The sequence below is a fragment of the Scomber japonicus genome, chromosome 9 (assembly GCF_027409825.1).
Source record: "Scomber japonicus isolate fScoJap1 chromosome 9, fScoJap1.pri, whole genome shotgun sequence".
Lineage (NCBI taxonomy): Eukaryota > Metazoa > Chordata > Actinopteri > Scombriformes > Scombridae > Scomber > Scomber japonicus.
Window position 1 is genome coordinate 15,265,971 of NC_070586.1, and position 23,636 is coordinate 15,289,606.

The 23,636-nt window shown below is 38.8% G+C and overlaps 2 protein-coding genes across 3 annotated transcripts in view; one reads left to right on the forward strand and one right to left on the reverse strand.

The window, feature by feature from the left end:
• Positions 1 to 23,118, forward strand: ikbkb (inhibitor of nuclear factor kappa B kinase subunit beta). The gene is made up of 22 exons (XM_053324592.1): positions 1 to 151; positions 1,989 to 2,110; positions 4,106 to 4,200; positions 8,024 to 8,144; positions 9,584 to 9,653; positions 12,101 to 12,189; positions 13,963 to 14,052; positions 14,139 to 14,263; positions 14,899 to 15,006; positions 15,138 to 15,267; positions 15,563 to 15,757; positions 15,860 to 15,974; positions 16,440 to 16,563; positions 16,676 to 16,827; positions 17,060 to 17,121; positions 17,220 to 17,320; positions 17,719 to 17,768; positions 17,861 to 17,960; positions 19,104 to 19,251; positions 20,384 to 20,481; positions 20,828 to 20,921; positions 21,048 to 23,118. Exons 2-22 carry the CDS (start codon positions 2,006 to 2,008, stop codon positions 21,105 to 21,107), a joined length of 2,232 nt encoding a protein of 743 aa, XP_053180567.1. The 5' UTR covers positions 1 to 151; positions 1,989 to 2,005; the 3' UTR covers positions 21,108 to 23,118.
• The window catches only part of vdac3 (voltage-dependent anion channel 3), a 9,985-nt gene continuing 8,972 nt past the window's right edge, over positions 22,624 to 23,636 (reverse strand). For both annotated transcript variants that reach the window (XM_053324594.1, XM_053324593.1), the window contains one exon: positions 22,624 to 23,610. In XM_053324594.1, coding sequence (XP_053180569.1) covers positions 23,519 to 23,610 — 92 coding nt within the window. In that variant the 3' untranslated portion in view covers positions 22,624 to 23,518. The remainder of the gene's footprint in view (positions 23,611 to 23,636) is intronic.

Below are 23,636 nucleotides of genomic sequence, written 5' to 3' on the forward strand. Positions count from 1 at the left end.
ACAAGTTTTTGAGATTTGTTGTGTCGCCAAATTCACTACACTAAAGCGTTTAAAGTTAAACTCGGTTTTTAAAAAAAGAACGGATCCACACTGTGGTCAAAGAAAACCAGGTGTGAAAGAGTGTGAATGAACGCTGGCGACGAAGTCTAAGGTAGGATTTAGTTAAAATAACAAGATCAGTTGGGGCGCTTGTGTGCATGAAAAATACCACCGGATCAGAGAGAAGAACATATAGTGGTTCAATAACCTCAGAGAATACAATGTGAACGTAATACACAAAGAAACTCTAGCTTCTGTGTATGAATCATTTTAATTGAGTTATGAGTAGAGAGGTGAGATCAGTTTTCACAGCAGAACATGAAGTCAAAGTGTTGAGAGGCCTGTAGTATGTAGGATACACTGTATAGCAACTGTTGATATGTAATAGTATATCAAGTAAACACAAATATACAAATGCATTGATTATTTAAGTTGTGTAGATCTGTTTGAGATGAGCTGTTGCTAAAAAGAACATTTAAACCATGTTCATACAATCAGAGCTCAGTCTGGAGAGTTTGATGCATGAATAGTATTGTAGAAACCAATTATCAATAATAAATGAAAAATGAACACAAGTAATAACAGTTACCTTTTAACCACTACGGGTGAAAGTGTTTTAAAATGACATCAAACATAACTTTGTCACCTCTACACTGTAATTTCTTATCAGCCAGCATATACAGTATGCTTCTGTTATATGTTTTTAACACCGTAGCACTTTTTAGATTCACTGCAAATGAAAAGTGCACTACCAATTAAATGCACTCTTATTATTAATGATAATAATAATACTTTTTTTCAGTTGAATAATCATTTTGTCAATAAAAAATGAAAAAATGCTCGTTTCTTAGAGCCTTCAAATGTCTTGTTTTGTCTGATAAGCCATCCAGTGTCCAAACATTCAGTTAACGGTCATGTTCATCATGACACATCAAAGTTCACACATTATGAGAAGCTGCAACAAGTAAATGTATTAGATTATCGAAATAGTTGATGATTCATTTTCTGTTCATCAGCTAATTGACTAACCATTACAGCTCTAAACAGTATATATGTCAGTATATTGGATAATAAGTTCATATTGCCTGCAGATTTATCGGTGGACTGTACAATCCACTCAACACATTTAAGTTGTCACTGGACATTGACCACTCCAGTGGCTCTTTGCATGGCATTTATCATCTCTGTGTCTGGTTCATATGAATTAAATATCTCAGGATCCACTGGATGGATTTAATTAAATTTGGCGTAGACATTAAGATAATTATTCTGAATTTTGTGATATTCTGTCCGTGTCTAGCATCACCAGCAAGTTAAAATTTACATTTGGCCAACACCTCATACAAGACTTCCCCCCCAAGGAAATACTTATCCCATGGTGATCTTTTATCGAGGTGGTATTTGTTCCCGGTGAGGTGGCCCACCACTGCGGGAGCTGCAGGATACTGCCTAACTTAAGTACTGACTAACTTCCCAGCAGCCACAGCTGTGCTTTGAGATTAATACCAATATGGGCATGGCAGAATTTTAAAAGGAACATGCTGAAAGTTGCATGTACATGACAACAATAACATATTAACATACACATTGTATACATGTTAAAATTATAATAGACAAAACCTTTGAGGCTATTTATGTTCAAAGCAGCCTTAAGTACACATGAGGCTGATCCCTAGTCTGAGATGTCCTAATGTATACTGTACTTCATCAGAACTGCTCATTGGTTGAATAGCTTCAGAGACTCCCTGTCCACTGTACAGGAGTTAAGCCCTGTCAGTTTGGGTAACAATGGATCTTTCTTTTGGTACATGGTAATAATAGGAATATTAAAGTTATCTCCATTTATCATCCATCTAATGTTAAGAGTATTTCAGCCTCACAGGATAACTTGCATGACTGAAGACACCGAGTCTTACTGAGTTATTGGTTGTGTATATTGTCTGATGTAGGATCAGCTGAAGCGGCCATGAATCGAGTCCCCCTAATGCAGCAGCAGTGTTGTGGACCCTGGGAGAAGAAGGAGCGGCTGGGGACTGGAGGCTTTGGAAATGTCACAAGATGGCAAAATAAGGTACACAACCCTGGCATACATTCTCATTTTTCCAGGTATCTCCAAAAAACACTACATTTCCTCTTCAAACTCGTACCGATTGGCTGGAGGACTATACTCATGAATGCCCTCCTTAGCACAACTCTACATCTGAGATACATCGTTTAGTAATCTGCAAATTACTGCAATGATTCACACAACATTCATATGTGACAGGCATAGTCTGACCAAATTAAAAATATTCAACAGCGCCCATCTGACCAGGGAGCTCTTGCTCAATTTTATCCAGAATTTTATCTAACCAGTCAATGGTGCAACCGAGTCCCAGAAACTCCTTTTTACTCCCTTGCCTTAGTATGAGACAAAGTTGGCTGAAGCGGTTTGAAACATTCTTGAAATAGATCCAGAACCAATTATATAGTCTTTGGTGACGCTCATGGAGATCTGAATCCTCAATTCTTTAATATTTTATAGGATTAATACTATTAACCATTACTACTGTTATTTATTTATTTATTATAATTTATTCCTTTTTTTCTTTCCACTCTTGGGGTTGTTGGTCAGTCTCCCAGGTGGATGGGGTGATGCAGATGTTGGTACAATTTACAATATTTACATATTTGACAAACCAATAAAACATTTGTGTAATAATTAGTTTCATCTTTACTGTGTTTTGGAAAATCTGCTTTTATTTATGGCTGTGTGATAGTAAATGATAGTGCACTGAATTACTTAAGAAGCCTCCAAAAAGAGGATGTTTACAAAACAGACGATTACACAGAGTAGAAATGTTTAAGCACCCTCAGCAATCAGATAGAGGATAATCGTTTTCTGTTTCCAGTAAACATAAACACAAGCATCACCATTAGTGCAGTTAAAAAAACATCAAAATGGGGAAAAAAGATGCAGCAACACTCTCTGATTGAACATGAGGAATTCTCATACTGAGTTCAGTTTGCTCAATCTGTTTATATTGGTTTTTAGTGATGAAAAATAATGTTTTTAGAAGAGAGCTTGTGTTTATTCAGTTTGTGTAGGTGTTCACCTGCTCGGGTTTTGCAAAAATGATGACATCGTTCCAGGAAACAGTGCCCTTTGTGCACCTGGTCCTGTAAGAATTGTGTCTATTGTAATGATATCAGACCTAGTCACAGGATGAGAGCATTATAGAGTTTCATCACAGGCAAGCAGACTCTATGGGGACATGAGCACACCCTCTTAGTAGACCTTCCTCTTCCTCTCTTCAACTGTGCTTCAGTTGTATTACTCACCTCACGTTCAAGCAAAAGTGAGGCCAGCTTACTGCCAGTCGTCACCATGTGAATGAACTGTAGCACAGCACTTGAGATCTTTTCTCTTTTCGATTTTAAATATTAAAGATTAATTAATTAAACAACCACTTCTCATCACTTAAAGTAAAGTAAACAGAAAGCATCCTGTTGCTGCTTCCCATTTCATTGGCTCCAGCTCTCCTGCAGCCATCTGGAGGATAAATGGTAAAGAAAGTGGATGGATGGATGGATGGATATAATTTAATTGTGCTGCTGTTTACAGTATGTTCATATTAAGGCTTAATGATGTGTTGTTATAAACATTTTAATGCCAGTGAATAAGCAGTGATCATCAGTGCCAAAGCAGATAGGGCTGTGGGAGGCAATGGGAGTGACAGAGTTGGGAAATGATTTCACTGAGGACGGCACAGTTGATGATTAAACTTCTTCCGTGGGAAATTTCCCATTTCCCTCTATCAATGACAATACTGTAGGTTATTATTAGGTTGTGTAGATCACATTATGGGAAGCAGAACGGTTCACAAATTTAAGGCCTGCTTTCAAATGATCTGGAAATAATGTCCCTGCTAATTTGCCTTTCAAAGTTTTATATCTTCATTTACAATCTGTTAACAACTTTAATTTTAATTCCCAATCAAATGCTCCTAGGTAATGTCTCTAATGTGTGTGTGTGTGTGTGTGTGTGTGTGTGTGTGTGTGTGTGTGTGTGTGCGTGTGCTTTCAGGACACGGAGGAGCAAATTGCTATAAAACAGTGCCGTCAAGAGCTCAGTGAGAGAAACAAAGAGCGATGGTGTCTGGAGATCCAGATCATGAAGAGGTCAGTTCAACTGTATTGTGCGTCACTCTGCAGGTTTCAAGATACGTAATGAAGCTTCCTTACAGGGGACATACCACACACATTTCCAGGTCTTTATTTATATGCTGGGACTCTACTGATATCTTTGCATGATTTACAGTTCAAAACCTCCTTGTTTATCTTATACTGGCTCTTTATGCAGCCCCTTTGTTAACCCTCTGTCTGAAACAGGCAGTTTTACTTCCTTTCAGGCCCCCCTCCTAATGAACCCACTCTGTTCTGATTGGTCAGCCTCATGGAGCTGGCCCTCAGCAGACTTCCAGCAGCCCCACAGGCTACATTAACAAACAGTAGTAGCAGGATTTCTTTTTCTCGTTCTTTACTCAAAATGGAAACTTCTGAAATAGTTACATACGTGTTTGAGGCCAAATCTGATCTGCAATATGCGAGTTAACGACATGAACATCCTTTGCAACAGTCTTAGCAATAAAAGCTACCAAAGAACAGCATTTGTGGGCATTTTCAATATGATGTCTTCACAAGGAGAAAGTAGAGAGAACATTGCAAATGGAGCATTCAGTGTAGATTGAACCCTGGGCCTTTGAATTGTAGAGAGCATATTTTGCATATGTTCAGCTCATGTTTTGGGACTTTGACCGTATTTAACTTAAACATCCAACATCACAACAGTATAAAGCACCAGAAAAATCACAAAAAGCATGTGATGTCCCCTTTAAGGTTAAGCTAAGATCATGGTCACAATAAACAGACATTTATCTACTGTGAATCTTTGTAAAAATGAAAAATGAAATCAGGTGGGAAGCATTTCATTAGCAGAAGTTGGGAAACAAAGGTATTTTTAACTTTGAAGGCTATAAAGGAAATGAATTCAACCCTCAGTTTCTCATGAAATCTTTTTTCATGCAGCCTATTTAACTGATGCTTTCACTAGATCTGTACTAGTCTTTTTGGCCAAAATAAAAAAATGGGGTCTTTTCTGAATACTGCTACTGCTGTTACTATCACAACAGCTAATTACCTGAATCACAAATTCCTTTTGAACAAGTCTTATGTCTTCTGAATGATGACTAATATTTCTACTTCTATTTAAACATAACAAGTCTGTCTGGTTGGAGGGGGGTTTTTTTTCGACGGATGCGTTCCTTACGATATGTCATATTTCAAAGGAAACAGAAGTGAAAGTTCTTTACATTTGTCATAATTCAACATGATTTCATGATTACCCAACTGCTTTGACTGGTTTTATTAAAGGACAATGTCCTTTTCAAATTGACAATTAGAAGATCCTTTCATAATGCACTTACAATGTAAGTGATGGGGGACAAAATCCACAGTCCTGTGTCCTGTGTGGACATACTGTGGATTTAGGCCCCATCACTTAGATTATGAGTACATTTAAAGGGGATCTTTTAATAGTCAGCCTGTCTCAGTGTGAACAGGAGGAATGATTACAGCGAGGAAAAGCTGTTTAGAGGCACCTTAAAAATTTGTGAGCCTATTCTTTAAGCATCTCGCCTAAAATTCAGGATTTTAATTTTCCACAGGGATGCTCTTTGCTTTATATGACATGTTTTTCAATTCTGCTTCTTTTTGCCAATCAAACTCTATGATGCACTGCCTTAAAGCTCTTTTAGGCAAGCGAGGCTAGTTTTGGTTTGACATTAATGTGACTCACCGTGGTATCTTCCATGACAAACTGTGTGCTTATGAGTTTGACATTTGACTTTTATGCAGCCATCTGTTTTCTCAAAATACAAAAACTAAATTTGTATCCTGAAATAGTGCAAATCACAAAAAACATCAAATAATTATTTCAGCATGGAAGTTTGGGTTATTTTGGTCATTTGGTGGTTATTTCTAACGGGATAATGTGCTGCCTCCGCTTTGCTCCACTTTGGTCTGTGTTTCATGTCTATACACGTCTGTGTTGTGTATTAAGAATTTAATTATGAATGTTCGTTTGTGAGTTGTGAGGTGTGTGTGTGTGTGTGTGTGTGTGTGTGTGTGTGTGTGTCAGTGTTTTGTCATTTGCTGGTGCAAACTTGAACGTAAAACCATTTCTCTCCCTGTCCCAGTTTAACAAGTGTGTTGTTTTCAGACAGACGTGGTCATAACCACAAACCTCCCGTACTCCCACGCTCAACTTGTGGAAAAAGCCACAGGGCAGGGGACACATACAAGCCAATCTACTGTGTATTATTACAGCCACTTAACACAGATGAACCCGTGCACAATTACCGAACAACACATCACTTTCACAATGTTTTTGGAACAGTGTTTATAGAGTTTGCAGTAACGTTTATTTTAACATTTTTTGACTGCTGAATGTTGTAGTCAGAACTTAATTTAAAAAAATACTGCATACTGCAGCACAATCTCATACAGGTTCACCAGTTCATCTTACACACTCTTACTTTCTCTATACTACATGATGTGTTTTTTCAAATATACCTAAAAGAGGCAGAACAGAGAGAATAGCTCATTAGCATCAGCTCATATAGCTTTTGTCACCTATTGTATCACAATATGAGTACATTGAGATTATGTAGAGGTTTGTTAAAGTCTTCACTAGAGCCCGACCGATATATCTGTCAGCTGATATTATCAGATATATCCATATCAGCGTAAATGCTGTTCATTTAAAAAATATATCTTTTCAAGTAACATAGTTATGTAAGATATATTTGTAATGTATATTTGACAACAACAAATATTTGATTGCAAAAAATCCTAATCCTAACCCTGTATAGATTATTGGCTGATGTATCAATATCTGAATTGTTTTACTCCCTAAGATTGGTATCAGCATTAGCCACAAAAATCCAGTATTAGTGAGGCCATAGTGTTCACTAATAAGAATAAGCACTATGGTCTTGCATTAAAATACACGTTAATGACTGAAAATAAGCTTTTAAGAGCTTGTTATTGTAGTGATGATCTCCTGCTATTGCAGCTGTTGCAGCACACACTGATTACACCCGCTACAATGTTGTGGTTACAGTGTAAATCATTTCCCTGGTGGATCTTAGTGGTTTGAAGTTGTTATCTTTATGTTTCTTCTTTGCTTTTTTAAACAGGGCTGTCAGGAACAGGTTGTTTCAATTAGAGTTACGAAACAGTATAGAATGGGAAACAGAGACGGAGAAAGTAATAGAGAACAGGACAAAGAGGGAGTAGAGTGATGTTATCATAATTGAACAGACTAGGGATTAATAGATTTGTATCTAACCGTGAAAATATGCAAGTTTAGATACACTTGTTGGCACTGAGATGCAAGTGTGAAATGCAAGTGAAAAAATGGAAAATGAAAGCCTGCATCTCTGAGTGCAGTGAAAATAAATTGTCAGAGGTATAATTTATTTCTGGATATTCCTGGATCTTACATCTCCAGGCCTCTAAAACCTGTTCAAATAAAACAAAAACTTACAAGTTGACCACTCAAGCCACATTCACCCATTCACATGCATATTCATACACTGATGGCAGTGGCCGCCATGCAAGGTGCCAACCTGCTCATCAGGAGGTCTAATGATTCACACACGCATTCATACGCTGATGTTGCAGTCTTTGGGAACAATTTGAGGTTCAGTATCTTGCCCAAGGACACTCGACAGGTGGGCTGGACGAGCTGGGAATCAAACCACTGATCTTCAGATTAGTGGAAGACCTGCTCTACCTCCTGAGCCACAGCTGTCTCTTTTATAAATCTTTGGCATCTATTATCGTAGACCTTTGCATTTTGATTAGATTATGTGTCAATTCACATCACAGTAATAATAATAACGCTGCCCCACCGACTGTCCGCTCGTCTTTACTTACTCAGGTTGGATCATGTAAACGTGGTCGCAGCCAGGGAGGTTCCTGAGGAGATGCATGAACTCGTGGCCACCAACGGCCTGCCACTGCTGGCCATGGAGTACTGCCAGGGAGGGGATCTGAGAAAGGTGAGTGTTGGTGTGATACGTGTATGCACGCTCGTGCAATAGGACACTGGATTAGAGTCCAGACACCTTTGAGCCTTAAATAAGCCTTAAGCAAATCACAATCACAATACAGTTTGTTTTAAATAACTGTATCTCTGTATGTGGGTAAAAAAGTACACTCACATTGAAACTGAAACGAGAACCAGACTTATTTTGTGTTTCTCTGGTATTATCTTTTCTGCTTACTGCTGCTGATATTTTCACAAGTACTAATAGCCTGTTTCAATTTCTACTTGACGTCTGGCTGGCGGGGTTTTTTTTTTTTATCAATGGATGGGTTCTTTACATTTGTCATATTTCAAAGGAAACAATTGTGGCTACAGTTCTGAACAGACTGTGCCCACAGCGTCTTTCAATGAATCAGCAGAGACTTGTTTTGTAATATGCAGGGAGTGAAAAAGACCTGATTTCCCAACTGCATTGATTGGTATAGGATAATTTTTCAACTCTGTTAAAACAACAATGAGGTGCCCAAATGAACACTGTTTTTTTGTTTGTTTATTTATTTATTTTAACTGCACTTGTGGTCTTGCAGCAAAAACATAGTTCTTAGTAAATTTAAAGTACACTCACATTGAAGCCGAAACACAAGTCAGACTTTTTTTTTTGTGTGTGTTTCTCTTTGTTTAGTTTAAGATATTTATATGTGAATGTGACTTTCTGATTTGTTTAGGCAGTTGTTTGCAGTTTATTCCATGGGAAAAAAGTCTTGAGCAGTATTTATTCAGTGTTTCCCCTAAGCTGGCTGCTTTGGGGAGGTGAGTGTCTGGGCAAGGGGGGGGACAGAGAGGAGAGAGACTAGTGCAGTCAGTGTTTCCCCTAGGTTGGCTGAAGAGGTGGGGGGGACATCCCTCCAAGGCAATGGTTGGGGAAACACTGGAAACCAACCAAATATGCAGCCTGAGGCGATAGACAGTATTGGCATCAAGCAGCTAACACAAGATGAAATTGCCAACCATCACAAACCACAATGTCATAAAAATTTCAAAGCATCCCAGATGGTCTAAAACTAAGCCATGGAAGGCAGATGGAGCGGTTACTGGTGACAGAGAGAAGAAAAACAGCGCCATCCTCTTTTGTCAGGCCTGCCACAAGTTTCCTGCAGTGGAACACTTTAAATATATTGTTAAACGTGTTGATTTGCCAATTTGCACAACGTTTTCAGTTTATAAAAATATCTACTAAAATGTTTTGTGAAAAAAAAGTCCTGACAAACACATGATTGGGTACGTTTTCTGCTTGAATCTGAGTTCATGACCTCTGGTAAATGTCGGATGTCAAAAGAGGACACGACAACAGATTCCTTTGAAATAAACTGTATCCATCTGTGTCAGATCACTGCCTTATCCCATTGTTTATGTTAAGCAAGTATCAAGTGTCTGTGTCTGTGCTCTCTGCAGTATCTGAACCTCCTGGAGAACTGCTGTGGGATGAGGGAGGGCTCCGTTTTGATTCTGTTACGGGACATTTGTGAGTATCCTGTTCAATTTCCAGCATCACCGTGACTATATAAAATTTTGAATTCAGATCGATTGCATGATTGATCGTCTGAGCTGGCAGCATGATTAGTTTCCTGTATTACATAGAAGGTGGTGGTCCTAGTGACTAGTATCATGATGTCACCAGTGACCCTAAACCACAAGTCTTAGTCACCATGGCAGCAGCTCACATTGAGGCAGGAACATACGTCAACAATCGACAGACATAATGGAGGAACGCTCGTATCAACATAGCGTTCTGTGTCTCTTACTGTATAAACATATTAGACAGCGGAAACATATGGATCACATATTTGGTGTGGTGTGGAGAGCGGAGTAGCACACACATACACACGTTTTCAGATCATGCTCACTTTTGGGGACATTATATAAACTTCCATTCATTTCCTGGAGACTTACCCTAACGCTAACGAGAACCACCACTTACTTTAACCTAAGCCTAGCCTTACAGCTTTTTCCCAATTGGGGACGCGATGTCACAACGCACTGACACACCTGGAGTACACTTCTACCTCACTGCAATCTGGTACATCTTGTTCATTATTGAACAAGATGTACGAGATTAACTGGTCCAAAGTCTGAAATTTGTCCCCAAAAGTAGCTTATGACACACACACACACACACACACACACACACACACACACACACACACACACACACACACAGATTTGTGACACACACTCACAAAGAAATTCCAATTCCTTTTCCTGTGGCCCATTGGTGGACATTTCCTGATAATGAGTGATCCCCTTTAAACTGTTTCCCCAACGAGGGAAATACACCAGCATGCACACCCACACCCAGAAACTCACTCTCTCTCTGTCTCTCTCTTTCACACACACACACACACACACACACAAAAGTTATGAGTTCCGCTGGGTTGAACACTCATTGCCAGCAAACACACTAGTCACACTTTGATGCATGCAGAGTTAATTAACATTATAGTTTCAGTAGTAAATTGAGACAAAACCTGTCAAACTTTAACTTCAGGTTGCACAGATTAAAGGCTACAGGATGTATACAGTCATACTCTTATTAGTCTTATCAAAGAGCAACTTCACAACAGCCTGAAATGGTGTGTTTGCTAACCTCTCACCTTGCTGCAGTGAGGTAGAAGTGTACTCCGGGTGTGTCAGTGCATTGTGACATCGCTATGGTCACAGGCACAGTTTGCTCAGATGACGCCATGTGAACAAAATATGGAAATTTTGGCACACGGTGGGAAACTGGAGTGGTGTATATTATGTATGCATGAAAGGTACTAAAGGGACTATTATAGGTATAAGGTACTGTTATGATTTATGAATTCTTATGTTATGAGTTGGAGCTGCCTTATTATTCATCATCATTTTCAAGAGTCCATCACTTACGCTGGGTGTAGTCACCTGAAACTTTCAACCTGGCGTGCAGTTACTCTATAACAGGGATGTCAAACATGCGGCCCATGGAGGGGTCCACTCCGGCCCACTTTCCTTCCTTCCTTCCTTCTTTTCATCCCTCCTTCCTGTCTTCTTTTCGTTCCTTTTATCCTTCCTTCCATCTTTCCTTACTTCCTTTCCTTTCTTCTGTCCTTCCTCCCTTTCTCCCTTCCTTTAATCTGTCCGTCCATCATATCTTTCTTCCCTCCCTCCCTCCCTCCTTCCTTCCATCTTTCTTTCCTGTCTCCTTTTCATTCCCTCCTTCCTTCCATCTTTTTAATGATCCGCCCCACATGAGATCAAATTGGGCTGTATGTGGCCCTTGAATGAAAACGAGTTTGACACCCCTGCTCTATAAGGAGGTCCTGTATATTTGCACTATTGACTTAAATTAAGTCTTGACTGTGCTTTGAATAAAGCAGTCAACTAAAATACTCCTGTGGAACTACGGTGTCCCTCTCGAGGAGCCTGTAGTGAGAGGAACAAGTCACCACCAGCTGCTCTCTCTGTAATTGATTCACGATTTCACTACAGGAAATAGAAAAGTTTATCTCACCTCAAAATAGTGATACAAATAAAAGTAATACGATGTTGACATGCTTTTTTCAGAGCTTCTTACTCAGTGGGGGAATTTGTGTGAATGATGCCATTTGGTTTATGTCATTACATCCAAGAAAATAAGTCAAATAATAATGACTCTGCAGAAGAGAAACACAGAAAACATCCATATTTAGGTCACAAAATGACAAATGACCAAGCTCAATGAACACTGGGGAAACTCCCTACACTGTGGAGTCAGTGAGATGAAAGCACCAGAATAGCTTGTAAGTTTACTTTGAGAGCTTTTTTTTTTTTTTGTCAAACCATGGTTTTATATCACATTAGGCCATAAATCTTTGGCAAGTTTTATAATGAATGAATGAATGAATTTGGATTTCATCACAGAGCCCATCTAGTTCTACACTCATCATTTCCCCCTCTTCCTCCTTTCCTCAGCGTCGGCTCTAACCTACCTCCACAAGAAGAGGATCATCCACAGAGACTTGAAACCTGAAAACATTGTGCTGCAGCAGGGCGAGAAGAGAGTGAGTAAAACATCCTGTGAGCCATCTTGTTATGACAAATACACCAAAACCACAACAAAGAGGTTGTACACAGGCAATTTGTCTCTATGTAGGTCATGTGGTCATGTCTCTCTCACGTTCACATACTGCTGCATTAAATGTTTCAACTAATGTCTGCAAACTCACAAGGAGCTTTTGGGATCGCTTAGCTCTTATCGCCCTCTCTTTAGGCCCCTCTTTGTTATATAACAGATCAAAACATGTCACCCTCCACCCTGTAGCGGCATGCAGGAAAATTAAGAACATATATCACTGAGGCCAGACGTTTTAAAGATGTTATATACTTGTGTTTATAGAAATTAAGCCAAATAAACCTCAAGTTTATGCCTAGAGAAACAATGCCTCCAGCAAAATGAAGCAATGAAGAAGACAGTGGTTGCACTTAATGTGGCAAGATGGCTGCATGTGTGCTGTTTGTCTCTTTAATAACCACAAATTTACAAATAACTTGTCAGATCTGCATTCATTAAATTGTTTGGCAAAGCTGCACTGCTTATTTTAAACTTTGGATTGTCCTTATTGAGCAAGCTTGTTGTTGATAAGACACAAGACAACTGAAAAGACTCTTGACTCTGAGAACAGTGGCCCCGCTGCATTGATTAATGAATGGAAGTTGCTTAATACAAAGATACACCATATGTAAAAAAAAAAAAACAATGGAAAAGCAAGTCAACAGTTTTCATGGATCGCTGGAGGAGCTGATCTCAGAAAACCAAGATATCTTCGGAAAAAAGGGCTTGAAAAATGGAAATACGATTGACTTTGGAGCTTGAAGTGTTTTGAGCTCTAGAATGAAAATGACTGCACTGAATATATATCTAAAAACAAGCTATCTAGAGCAGACTATTTGATCAAGATGATTCCCTGATGACCAAGGAAATCATTTGGGTTTGATGTCTAAAGGGAAAGATCTGTTGCCTTAAGGCTTTGTGTGCCACCCGGTGCCTGATCCCATTACCACAAAATCCAAATATTCCTTATTCATCTCTTGGTTTGGTTTTTAATGGAAAAAAACAGAGGGAACTATAAGAGTCCACTCCAAAAAGTGTGTCTGGGGGCATGTATAGTCTCAGTTAGGTAATGGTAATGTAACTGAGGATCCTCCTGGGTTTGCCTAACTGTATAAACTTAATAAGGTAACAATAAACAGGATGATAAGTTCAAACTTCTCAATGTAAATAATGTTATTTATTGAGAACATCTCCCTCTCCCTTCCCAAACAAACAAGACTTGAATCTCACTCAGTTGTCCTTCCCAGCTCCCTTAAAGAAGCAGAAACATGGATATATTCTATCTCATATCATACTTGAGTGGGTCATGATCATTGATTATGCAGTTAATTTCCAGATGCTCTAATTCAAGATGTAACCAAACATTTTGATGGATTTCAGTTTTTCTGCCACAAAAAAGGCCAAAATGTGGCCTGTAACTAATTTGTTTTCAGCCTAGCCTCACTTGTGGCCCTTAACATCTAGTTAAGAGGAGTGAGGAGTCAGAAGTCAATGGTGGGATAAAACACTTTATAAAATAGGTTTTTCAACAATTGTGAATCACTGCAACCATGAGAGGTCCTTGAGAATGCAGTCATCATTGTGCACAAAAATATGAGGCTGATGATTCCAGTAAAATGCAAAAATAACTGCAGACAGAAACAAACACATGTGGTGTGGTTATTGTAGGATAGAGTTTAGACAGTAACATCTTTTTTCTTTTCTCTCGCTCCCCTAATCTTAGTTGATCCACAAGATCATAGATCTCGGCTACGCTAAAGAACTGGACCAGAGCAGCCTTTGCATCTCATTTGTGGGAACACTGCAGTACTTGGTAAGTGATACATTTTCCACCTGACTTTCCCTGTTTTATTCTAAAGAGTTACAGCTGAAATAGTTGTTCCTTGGTCAATGTTTCAGGCTCCAGAGCTCATTGAGAGGCAGAAGTACACGGTTACTGTGGACTACTGGAGTTTCGGGACTTTGGTGTTTGAATGCATCACAGGTTTTCGCCCCTTCTTACCAACCTGGCAACCTGTTCTCTGGTAGTACAACCTTTTACAACTTCCCTTATCTGAACCAAGTTGATTATTTGTTCAAATCATGAAGTCATGTTTTTCTGAACATATTTTTCTGAACTTTCCTCAATAATGAAACTTTTTAGAATTTCCACTTCTTTATCCTTCTCAGATCTCATCTCTGTTTTTGGTTTGGCGTCTCTTACTCTCGCCTTTACAAAATAAGCTGAACAGGGATGTTTTTGAATGTTAAGCATTGATAAGCTTTATTCCAAATAAATGTTATCGCTACGTGACTGGATTTTTAACACATAAGAACTATATAAATAACTCCAAAAACACACAAAGAATTACAGGATATGTGGGTTGTGCCAACATCAGTGCCCCCTTGTTCGTCGCTAATATGATTAATGAAAGATATGACTCTCCAGTGGGGCCTGTTACAAAGAGGAAAAATACTCTCCCATTATTGCAGAAACACCATTTCAGTTCCCAGCACGCAACTGACAGAATTTACAATGATAGATTTATTGGACAAGATGGGAAAAAACGTACATGTGCAAATATAATATAGATATAATTTTTTATTTATTTATTTTTTCTTACTTCAGATGTTAGTTTTTAAGCTTTTCTCTCGCATAATCCATCTGTATCCTTTTTAGGCACAATAAAATGAGACTGAAGCAAGATAATGACATTGTTGTCTATGAGGATCTGTCGGGGGAAGTCCGCTATTCCAAACATCTGCCGCAGCCCAACAACCTTAACAGGTGATTTTATCTGACATACACACACAAACACACACACACACACACACACACACACACACACACACAAACACTCAAACACTCCCTCTTCACTTTTATGATCTCAGTCTAACTTCTCAATTGGGTTTCGACAGTCTGTTGTTGGAGAAGCTGGAGAGGTGGCTGCAGCTGATGCTGAAGTGGTCTCCTCAAGAGAGAGGCAAAGACCCCGACACCACACCCAGCAACTGCTTCTCCCAGCTGGAGATCTTGCTGCAGCTCAAGGTTAGATTGTTTGTTTGTTTGTTTACTTTTTCACAATATCGAAATCGAGGATAAAATACAAAAAGTCAGACAAAAATTGAAACAGGTTAAAACACAAGGAAATGGTCATACAATCACAAGAGATGTTCAGACATACGTAAGAAGGCAAAAGGCTCATTCATTTTGTATTATTGTCATGTTTGTTTTTTGTCAAACAACAAGGACAACGAGTGATACACCAATGTTTCAATTTCAATTGAATTTAGAGGAGTGATGCATCTTTTTTCATTGGCATTATTCAACTTACTTTCCTCAGCTGGTTCACGTCTTGAACATGATGTCTGCTAAGATCCTGACATACTCAGTCTCGGACGATGAGACTGTGGCTAACCTGCAGCTGAAGATAGAGAAAGACACCAACATCCCTGCAGCCAACCAGGAGCTGCTGCTGGAGGCAGGATTAGCCTTGGAGCCTCATGGACTGGCCACGCAGTGCGCCATAGATTACACAGTAATGTCTAACATAAACACTTCACACACTAAGCCTTTACAGAACATCCAACAACACAGTGTGATAATGCATTAGGTCATAATATTATATTTGCGTTGGCAGGAGACAGATGGGCGACGGACAGACTTGCCTCTGGTCTTCCTGTTTGATCGCTCTTCTTGCAGTTATGAGCCCCAGTTTGCTCCTCGCATCCTCCCTGAAAACATCCGCTTTGTCCGTGAGTGCACTAACCCTAACCTGATTTGTTTATCTCATGCAATTCTGTGCTGTTTATCTTTCTTCCTCTCGGTTCATTTAATTTGGAGCTGCCTGACTGGTTAAAACATGAGTAATCAAGCAATAATTTCTTTCTATGGATCAACTATGTTTACTTCACTCAGTGATCTCCACCAGAGGTTTTGTAGCCTGTGAAGACTAATGTGGTCACTCCAAAAGATAATTTACACAAATTTAATTTAAACCACACACACAATGGTAACATAAAGACAAAACAAACATTGTGGTCCTTCAAATGTCTTTGAACAAAATGTGAAATATTTGCTTTATAGGAACCAGAGCACTAAAAAGCTGAAATGCCACCAGGTTTTAGGACCATAAACTTTCAATGTTTATGGCAAAATTATAACATTAAACATCATTTAGTATTTTCTTACTGTATGTTTTGTCTTTTTCTTTCTAATAGAAACAGACCCCAAGACCCTTCTGGCTTACAGCCCTCTGAGGAGGACTTGTGGCCAGGCGTGGCACACCATCCGCTCCCTGAAGGAAGACTGGCAAAGACTGCAGCAGGGGCAGAAAGCTGCCATGTAGGACACACACACACACACACACACAGACACACATGCACACACACTTATACTGTTTGAAAAGTAAATTTATCAAGCACATTTCTTTCTTTCTTTCTTTTCTTTCTTTCAGCATGAGCCTACTGAGACACAACTCTTCACTGTCCAAACAGAAGAATGAGATGGTCTCTATGCACCAGAGACTCATGGCCAAGCTGGACTTCTTCATCACCAGCCTTCACATAGACATGGACAAGTACCAGGAGCAGACAGCTACCGGAATTGGTACTGTGTTTCATAATCACATTGGTAGATAGTAAATGACTAAATTTACTGTAACTATTAGGACTTTTGTCGACCACTAAATAAAAGGTTTCAGATTTGAAGTAAAGAATTTGTCATACATATATATTTATAGCTTAATTTGGATGAGTCATGCTTTTATCTCAGATGGAAAATACACAAAAACTACTCAGTTTGTCAGTGACTAATGATTATTGTATTTTACATCCTCTAGCCTCAGAGAAACTTCTGGGTGTGTGGAGGGAGATGGAGCAGACCGCTGTCAGCTGTGGTCAGGTAGACTCGATTGTGTGTGTGTGTGTGTGTGTGTGTGTGTGTGTAAGGTTTATTCAGCTGTGTCTAAAAATGACTAAAACCCATATGTGGGTGTCCAGGCCAAGGTGAGTGAACTGGATGAGGAGATGATGCAGCTACAGCCAGACATAGTGGATGTGCAGAGGCAGCCGTGGAGGAGCGGTGAGGCGCTGGACACACTGTAAGTCTGAACCAAACTTACTAATAAAAACAATGAAAACAACTGCTTTTTAGATTTAGGTTTATTGACAACATTCTAATATGATATAAAATACAAGATATAAGAGTCTGTCAGGGGTAATGATAAACTTAGACTTATTGCAATGAGTGTCCCTGGTGTCTTCAGCTGTTTGACAAGATGGAGACAGGTTTTCTTTCCTGACATGAAGACATGTTACAAAATAGTCCCTTAACATAGAGAGAGAACAAGACAAGAACAAACAATTTATAAATAATATTTTTAGGAAGCACTCGAGATCACATCAAGAAATGCACCAAATTTCAGTGAAGAAGGTAGTTTTAACACAAATGCTGCCTTTTAAACTTGGATTTTGTTCTCCTTCTGTCTTTGATCCTCAGTGAAGGAAAGGCCATGGAGCTGTTCCGCAAACTGAGAGAGAAACCCAGAGGTTTGGATTTTCCACGCGCCTTTTCACTTTTTACTTAACAGTCATTGTGGTGTCTCTGTATGAAAATAAACCTACTTTTATGACCTGTTCAGACCAGCGGTGCTCAGGGGACAGTCAGGAGGTGGTGCGTTTGGTGCTTCAGGCTGTGCAGTTCTACGAGAGGAAGCTTAGAGACTTCTACACACACCTCAGGTACTCTCACACAACACACTGTGCTCTTATTTAACTCCAATACAAGACTGTGTACAGTGGAACAGGACACATTTTACAGTACAGAAATATATATTTTAGAATAACCCCTAAAATACATCCTTGTGAGCCCTGAGCAGTTCTGTGGATTATGCATATGTAAAGATGAAGTAATCTATTGCGCACTTAGACACATTTTGAACCCCCTCCAAACCTTCCTGAACTTTAGGTGACCATTTGCAGGTCTCTCCAATCATTTCCTATAACAGACTTCCAATCATGCTTCCTCATTTCACAAGAAGGTGTCAAGAAGTTAATTGTCATTATGAAAGTGGAAAAAATTGCAAGTGCGTCATCCTCAAATGCCCTCAGTGCCCAAACCAAAGAATGAAATATTGTGACATTGTTGAAGGTGTTATTTGATCTATGCTTTTATTGCTAAGATAAGTCATTATGTCTGTTGTGAAAGACTCGGAAAGGAAAAAAACCTGTGCGACCAGCTGTGCAGGGGCTGTAAAAGACTTACTAATTTTTGTAGCTGTGTGTATGTTGAAACATTTCTAACCCTTAATAAATGGCATGTCAACATTAATAACTCTAGATTTGAGTGCTTACTATGAAGTGTAAAAAGTCCCAACCTTTTTTAAATAAGTCATCAAATCTGCAGTTATAAATGTTGGGATGCTCTACAGCAGGGGTATTCAATTAAAATTCACTGAGGTCCAATTTGTGAAAATGTCCTCAAGTCGTAATGTCTGTGTTATTTTTCAGAACCTTGAAGTAGCATATACAGTAGTTCCATCAGTATCTGTGTCTAGTGGGTAGATTGTAGACAGTCAAATAAATACAATAGAATTCATTAGTAACTTGTGGGATTCAAATAAATAATAGAATAGATAAAAAACAATAAAAAAAGAATAACATAAATACACATGTCCGAATGCACAGATTTGATTGCCTGTATTGTTATAGCTTATTGGTCCATCAGGAGTTAACAGATGATTTATTAAAAACTCATACAGACAATACTGACAAACATGTTTTTGTGTGTGTGTGTGTGTGTGTGTGTGTGTGTGTGTGTGTGTGTGTGTGTGTGTGTGTGTGTATGTGTGTGTGTGTGTGTGTGTGTGTGTGTGTGTATTGCAGTAAGACAGCGGTGTGTCGTCAGCGTGTGATGGAGCTGCTACCAAAGGTGGAGGGTGTGGTCCAGAGGATGGCTGAGAGTGAACAAGTCTTGATGAGTCTGCAGGAGAAACGACAGAAAGAACTGTGGAACCTGCTCAAAGTCGCCTGTGTGAGGAAACATAAACAGCACACAGAGTCTTTCTAGGGGATGCCACTTAACCGCATTTCATTTATATCATGAGTTTGGTTTCCAGAGACAATAATCACAGAACAGCAGCATATCAGCAAATGAAGATATATTTCTCTTTGACTGAATATACATAGCTGTGGTTAGATAATACTTAATGTACAAGCACATCTTTTGTGTTTCAACATAATTCATTTTAATTATCTTCTGTAAATGAAAAATGCAGAAAGCTAAGCTATATTAAGCTTTTTAATATATTGTGATAATTTTATCTGCATATTGTGATAATGTTTATTTGCATCTTTGTTGTTATTGTCTGTTCTTATTGTTGTGTTGTTATTGTTGTGGCTAGTGTTCTATGTTTGTGGCTTAAGTTATGACCTTGTCCTCTGCATACCATGTCGTCACATTGTACCTCCCTTGTATTCCTAGTGTGTCGCCACTTTTTTGTTGTATGTGTCTGTACAGCTGTACTTGGGTACTGTTTGCCCCTCTAAACAACCCTTCCTTTCACAGCCCCCCCATCCCCCTCCCCCTCAAGAAACTGGTGCTTCTTGTCAGGCCATCATTGAAAATAAGATCCTGTTCTTAATTGATTCGCCTGGTTAAATAAAGTTTAAAAAAAAAGAAAAAAAGTCATGAATACTTGTTAACTCGCATTTTAAGCCTTGAGTTTCTATTTTGACCATCGCTATCTTGGATTTTTGGATCCAGAAGTGACCAACCTGTCGCTCAAAGTGATCACACCCTTAATTATAGTTAACTCTAAGCCTTAATCAAATTTAAACTGGTGAATTATATAAAAATTCACCCCCTGTACAGGTGTCATCAACGGGGAACTTAGCTAAAGAGACAAAAATGCTTTTTCTACCAGGCTTTAAACAAGTTTATGTGATGTTAATGGCATTTTAAGATGGGGGATTGACTCACTTTTGGAGCCATTCAAGTAGCCATTTGGGAAAAATTACAGTTTTTGGCACTTTGATTATGGCTTATTTTTTCAGCCCAGAGGTTGCTGCTTGGTTCCTCATGGCATCCAGAACAAATAGATGATGTATTCTAGCTTAATTAAAACTAACACTAAGATTAAAATGTATCCTCTTGTCTTCTGCAGAGTAAGGTTCGCAGCCCGGTAAGTGGGAGTCCTGATGGATTACGAACCCCTTCCTCAGTACCACCTCTACTGACTCCCAGACACAGCTTACAGCAGTTGTGAGTGCTATGCATACGCGCACGCACACACACACACACACACACACACACACACACACACACACACACACACAAATACACACTATGGTGTAAAGGAGGTGTAAATGAGGTTTATTTTGCACACGCAAACTTTTATGAAAACACACAATTTCCCAACATTTTTTGATTCATGCATTTTCTTTGTAACAAGCTGTGGGTTTTCTTTCAATACTGATGATGATGACTTTAAGCTTGCCTTCACACACTCCACCACCAACCACCAGATATGTATTTCTTGTACATACATAGATGAACTTATCAGAAACATGAGTAACATGCTCATGAATCGCTTTGGGTGTGTCTGCAGGGATGAGTCTCTTGTGGAGGAGAGCAGAACATTCGAGAGTCGACTCCAGAGTCTGCTGCATGACACCATCCAGGAATCAGAGAGTGGTATGGAGGTATGTACACAATCACACTCCCTCCCATCAAAGTGCACTTCCCTCTCTTCTCCTGCTCTCTGCCATTATATGTGATTACTATTACTTAAAGCTAAAAACACCACCCTTTTTTTGTTTTTGTCGTAGATGCTGAGGGAGTGGACGTGGCTGCGTGGAAGTCAGAATTTCTCCAGTGACCTCTCGTAAATTTTATTTTCAATGTTTGCTTATATGCTGTACTCTACTGCCTCTGTGTGGATGGGATGTTAAACTACATGAGGTTGTGCCAGCAGCTGTAATGTGCATATCACAATTTATGAGCTAGTGATAGCTGCTGGCAGGTATTTGCTTTATGAGGACTGATTGTAAATCCTGACTTTATAAAACGGATCATAATTATTATTATTATTATTTCTAATCTGTTGGGCACTGAAGCAAATTCTCTGATTGTGGTAAATATCAGTGAAATTAAATAAAGCAGGATTATTTATTTGCCAAACTAGTTTTAATAGAACAGGTAATGTTTTGGGTAAAATTTTATTCAACATGCCCAGACCTAAAGCAATCTGTTTTCAAAATTATAGTTCATTCCTACGCTTTGAATATGCTGTATGTGGAGAGTATTGCAGACTTTACAAAGCTTCAAACTGAATATCTCTTAACACAGTGACCCTAAACACTCGTCCATGAATGTAATTACCCTGTGACCAAAATATTACAGCTCTATGTATTATATGGGATTTGTATCAGGAATCTTACAGTATTTTAAAACGTGCAGATCCATAATGAGTTTAAAAAAGGGTTTTAGTTATATTTTGTAGACGTCTCGGACTTGAACAGTATCTAAATGTAAATATTTTCTGTATTTGCCTCATTGGACCATATTTCAATTTAGTAAGACAATCATGTAACAACATGGGGGGCTACTATCATTGTATGTTAAATGACTGTATGTATGTGATTTTTTCATTGATGCTTAGTTCTAGTGATAACTATAACGTGACACATTTCAGTAGCCCTGCTTTTTGTTTTGGACATATTATGATGTTAAATCAGAGGAAAAAGACAAAACAAGCAGAGAATCACCAATATCTCACCTTGATTTATGGTGATGATGTTTACATATGATGTACAGTATAAAACCTGATTTTGAAACATTTCCTTTTCTAATTGAGATAATAATGTTAAGACATAAAAAACTGTGTCACATCGTGTAGCTAAATTGTGAAAATTGCTACAAAGGCAATTCACTCCATTAACTACATTTTAATAATCCTCTCTCTCGCTCTGTCCGTTATTTTTGAATTAGTTTGTGCTGGATATCACAGCTACTGCTTCGTGATCTCCTTCACATTTGGCTCCAAAGCTGCACCTGCTGCGATAACATGCTCATCTTAATCCCAACTATTGGAACAAATCATTACTGCATATAGGTTACATATGCATTAAGTGATGGGAGATGTTACATATTGTACCAGTGATATCTGTTGTCTATATGTGTGTATACTTTATGTGTATTGCATGTTTAATAGCTTTTAAGATTGCAATAATGTCAGAAAATAGACATATTCAGACATTTCTATCATGATTTTTAAAAAGAAAGATACATTTTGTAACTTGAATGTGTTTTATTGTATAGTTTGACTAGTTTCTATTTTTCTGGGAATGATGTCAAACAAAAAAACAGAGAAAATACATAACTCATTGAGACAAATGCTGATCATAGTGTTTGACATTTCTTTATTCCATTAATTCAATAAAATCATTTGAGGTCCTAACTGTTGGCTAACTTTCCTATACAAAGCACAGCACAGGTAAAGTGAAATGTAGTGGTGAAGGTTGAACAGGTACAGGTCACAAAACGAGACAAAGAGGTGACACAGAGCTCCAAACTGCCATCGACCCTTTTTTTTTTTTTTTTTTTACCAAACAGGAACCTGAAAAATAGAAATTTAGGCAACTGAAGGTTCACAGTTCACAGCTGTGTTACTGAGGTTAAATGCTAGAGTCAAAGGCTGAGAAGGATCAGCCACTCTTTGTCTGTTTTGCTGCGGTCTCTTCAGCTTTTACTGCATCCATTTACAGTCACTGTACTTGTCAATGTGACAACGAAAAGTCAAAAACTTCCCTCCAGCCTTGAAAGCATGCAACAAAACCACAATCTATCAAAACACACATCCTCTAATAATCTAATTATTATGTCTAAAACCCAAAAATATCTGAACAAACTGAGCTGACCACACAGTTAAAATAAGAGGGTGCTTTGAATCTCATTCACTCATGACTTGGCTGCTGTATTCTGTATACATAGTCCAGAATTGGTGGTGGAATCTGTAAATAGTGGAAAATGGAAAAATCACTAACACAAAATGATGCTTGATTCCTTTTTAAAATAATGGTACTGGAGGTCTTAGGTTTGCAAGGTTAAGGCCAAAGAATGTGTGTGTGTGTGGACTGTGTCTGCGTGCATGTATCTGTGTGTGTGTGTGTGTAGGACTCAGAGGGAAGATGTGTTTAAGTGTCGCTGAGTGGACCATTGAGGTGTTGTCACATTTGGGCTCTTTATTCTTCTCTTATGTTGCTTTCCTCTCTTCCTGTCTGTCTTCACCGCAGCATCTTTATGCCTCCAGCTCGAAACCCATGCCGACCTTGTGTCCGCCGCCGTTAACGTTCTTCCCGTCAACCAGAGCTGAGAGAGTGAGCTTCACTCCTGTAGGGAAGAGCGTCAGATTATGT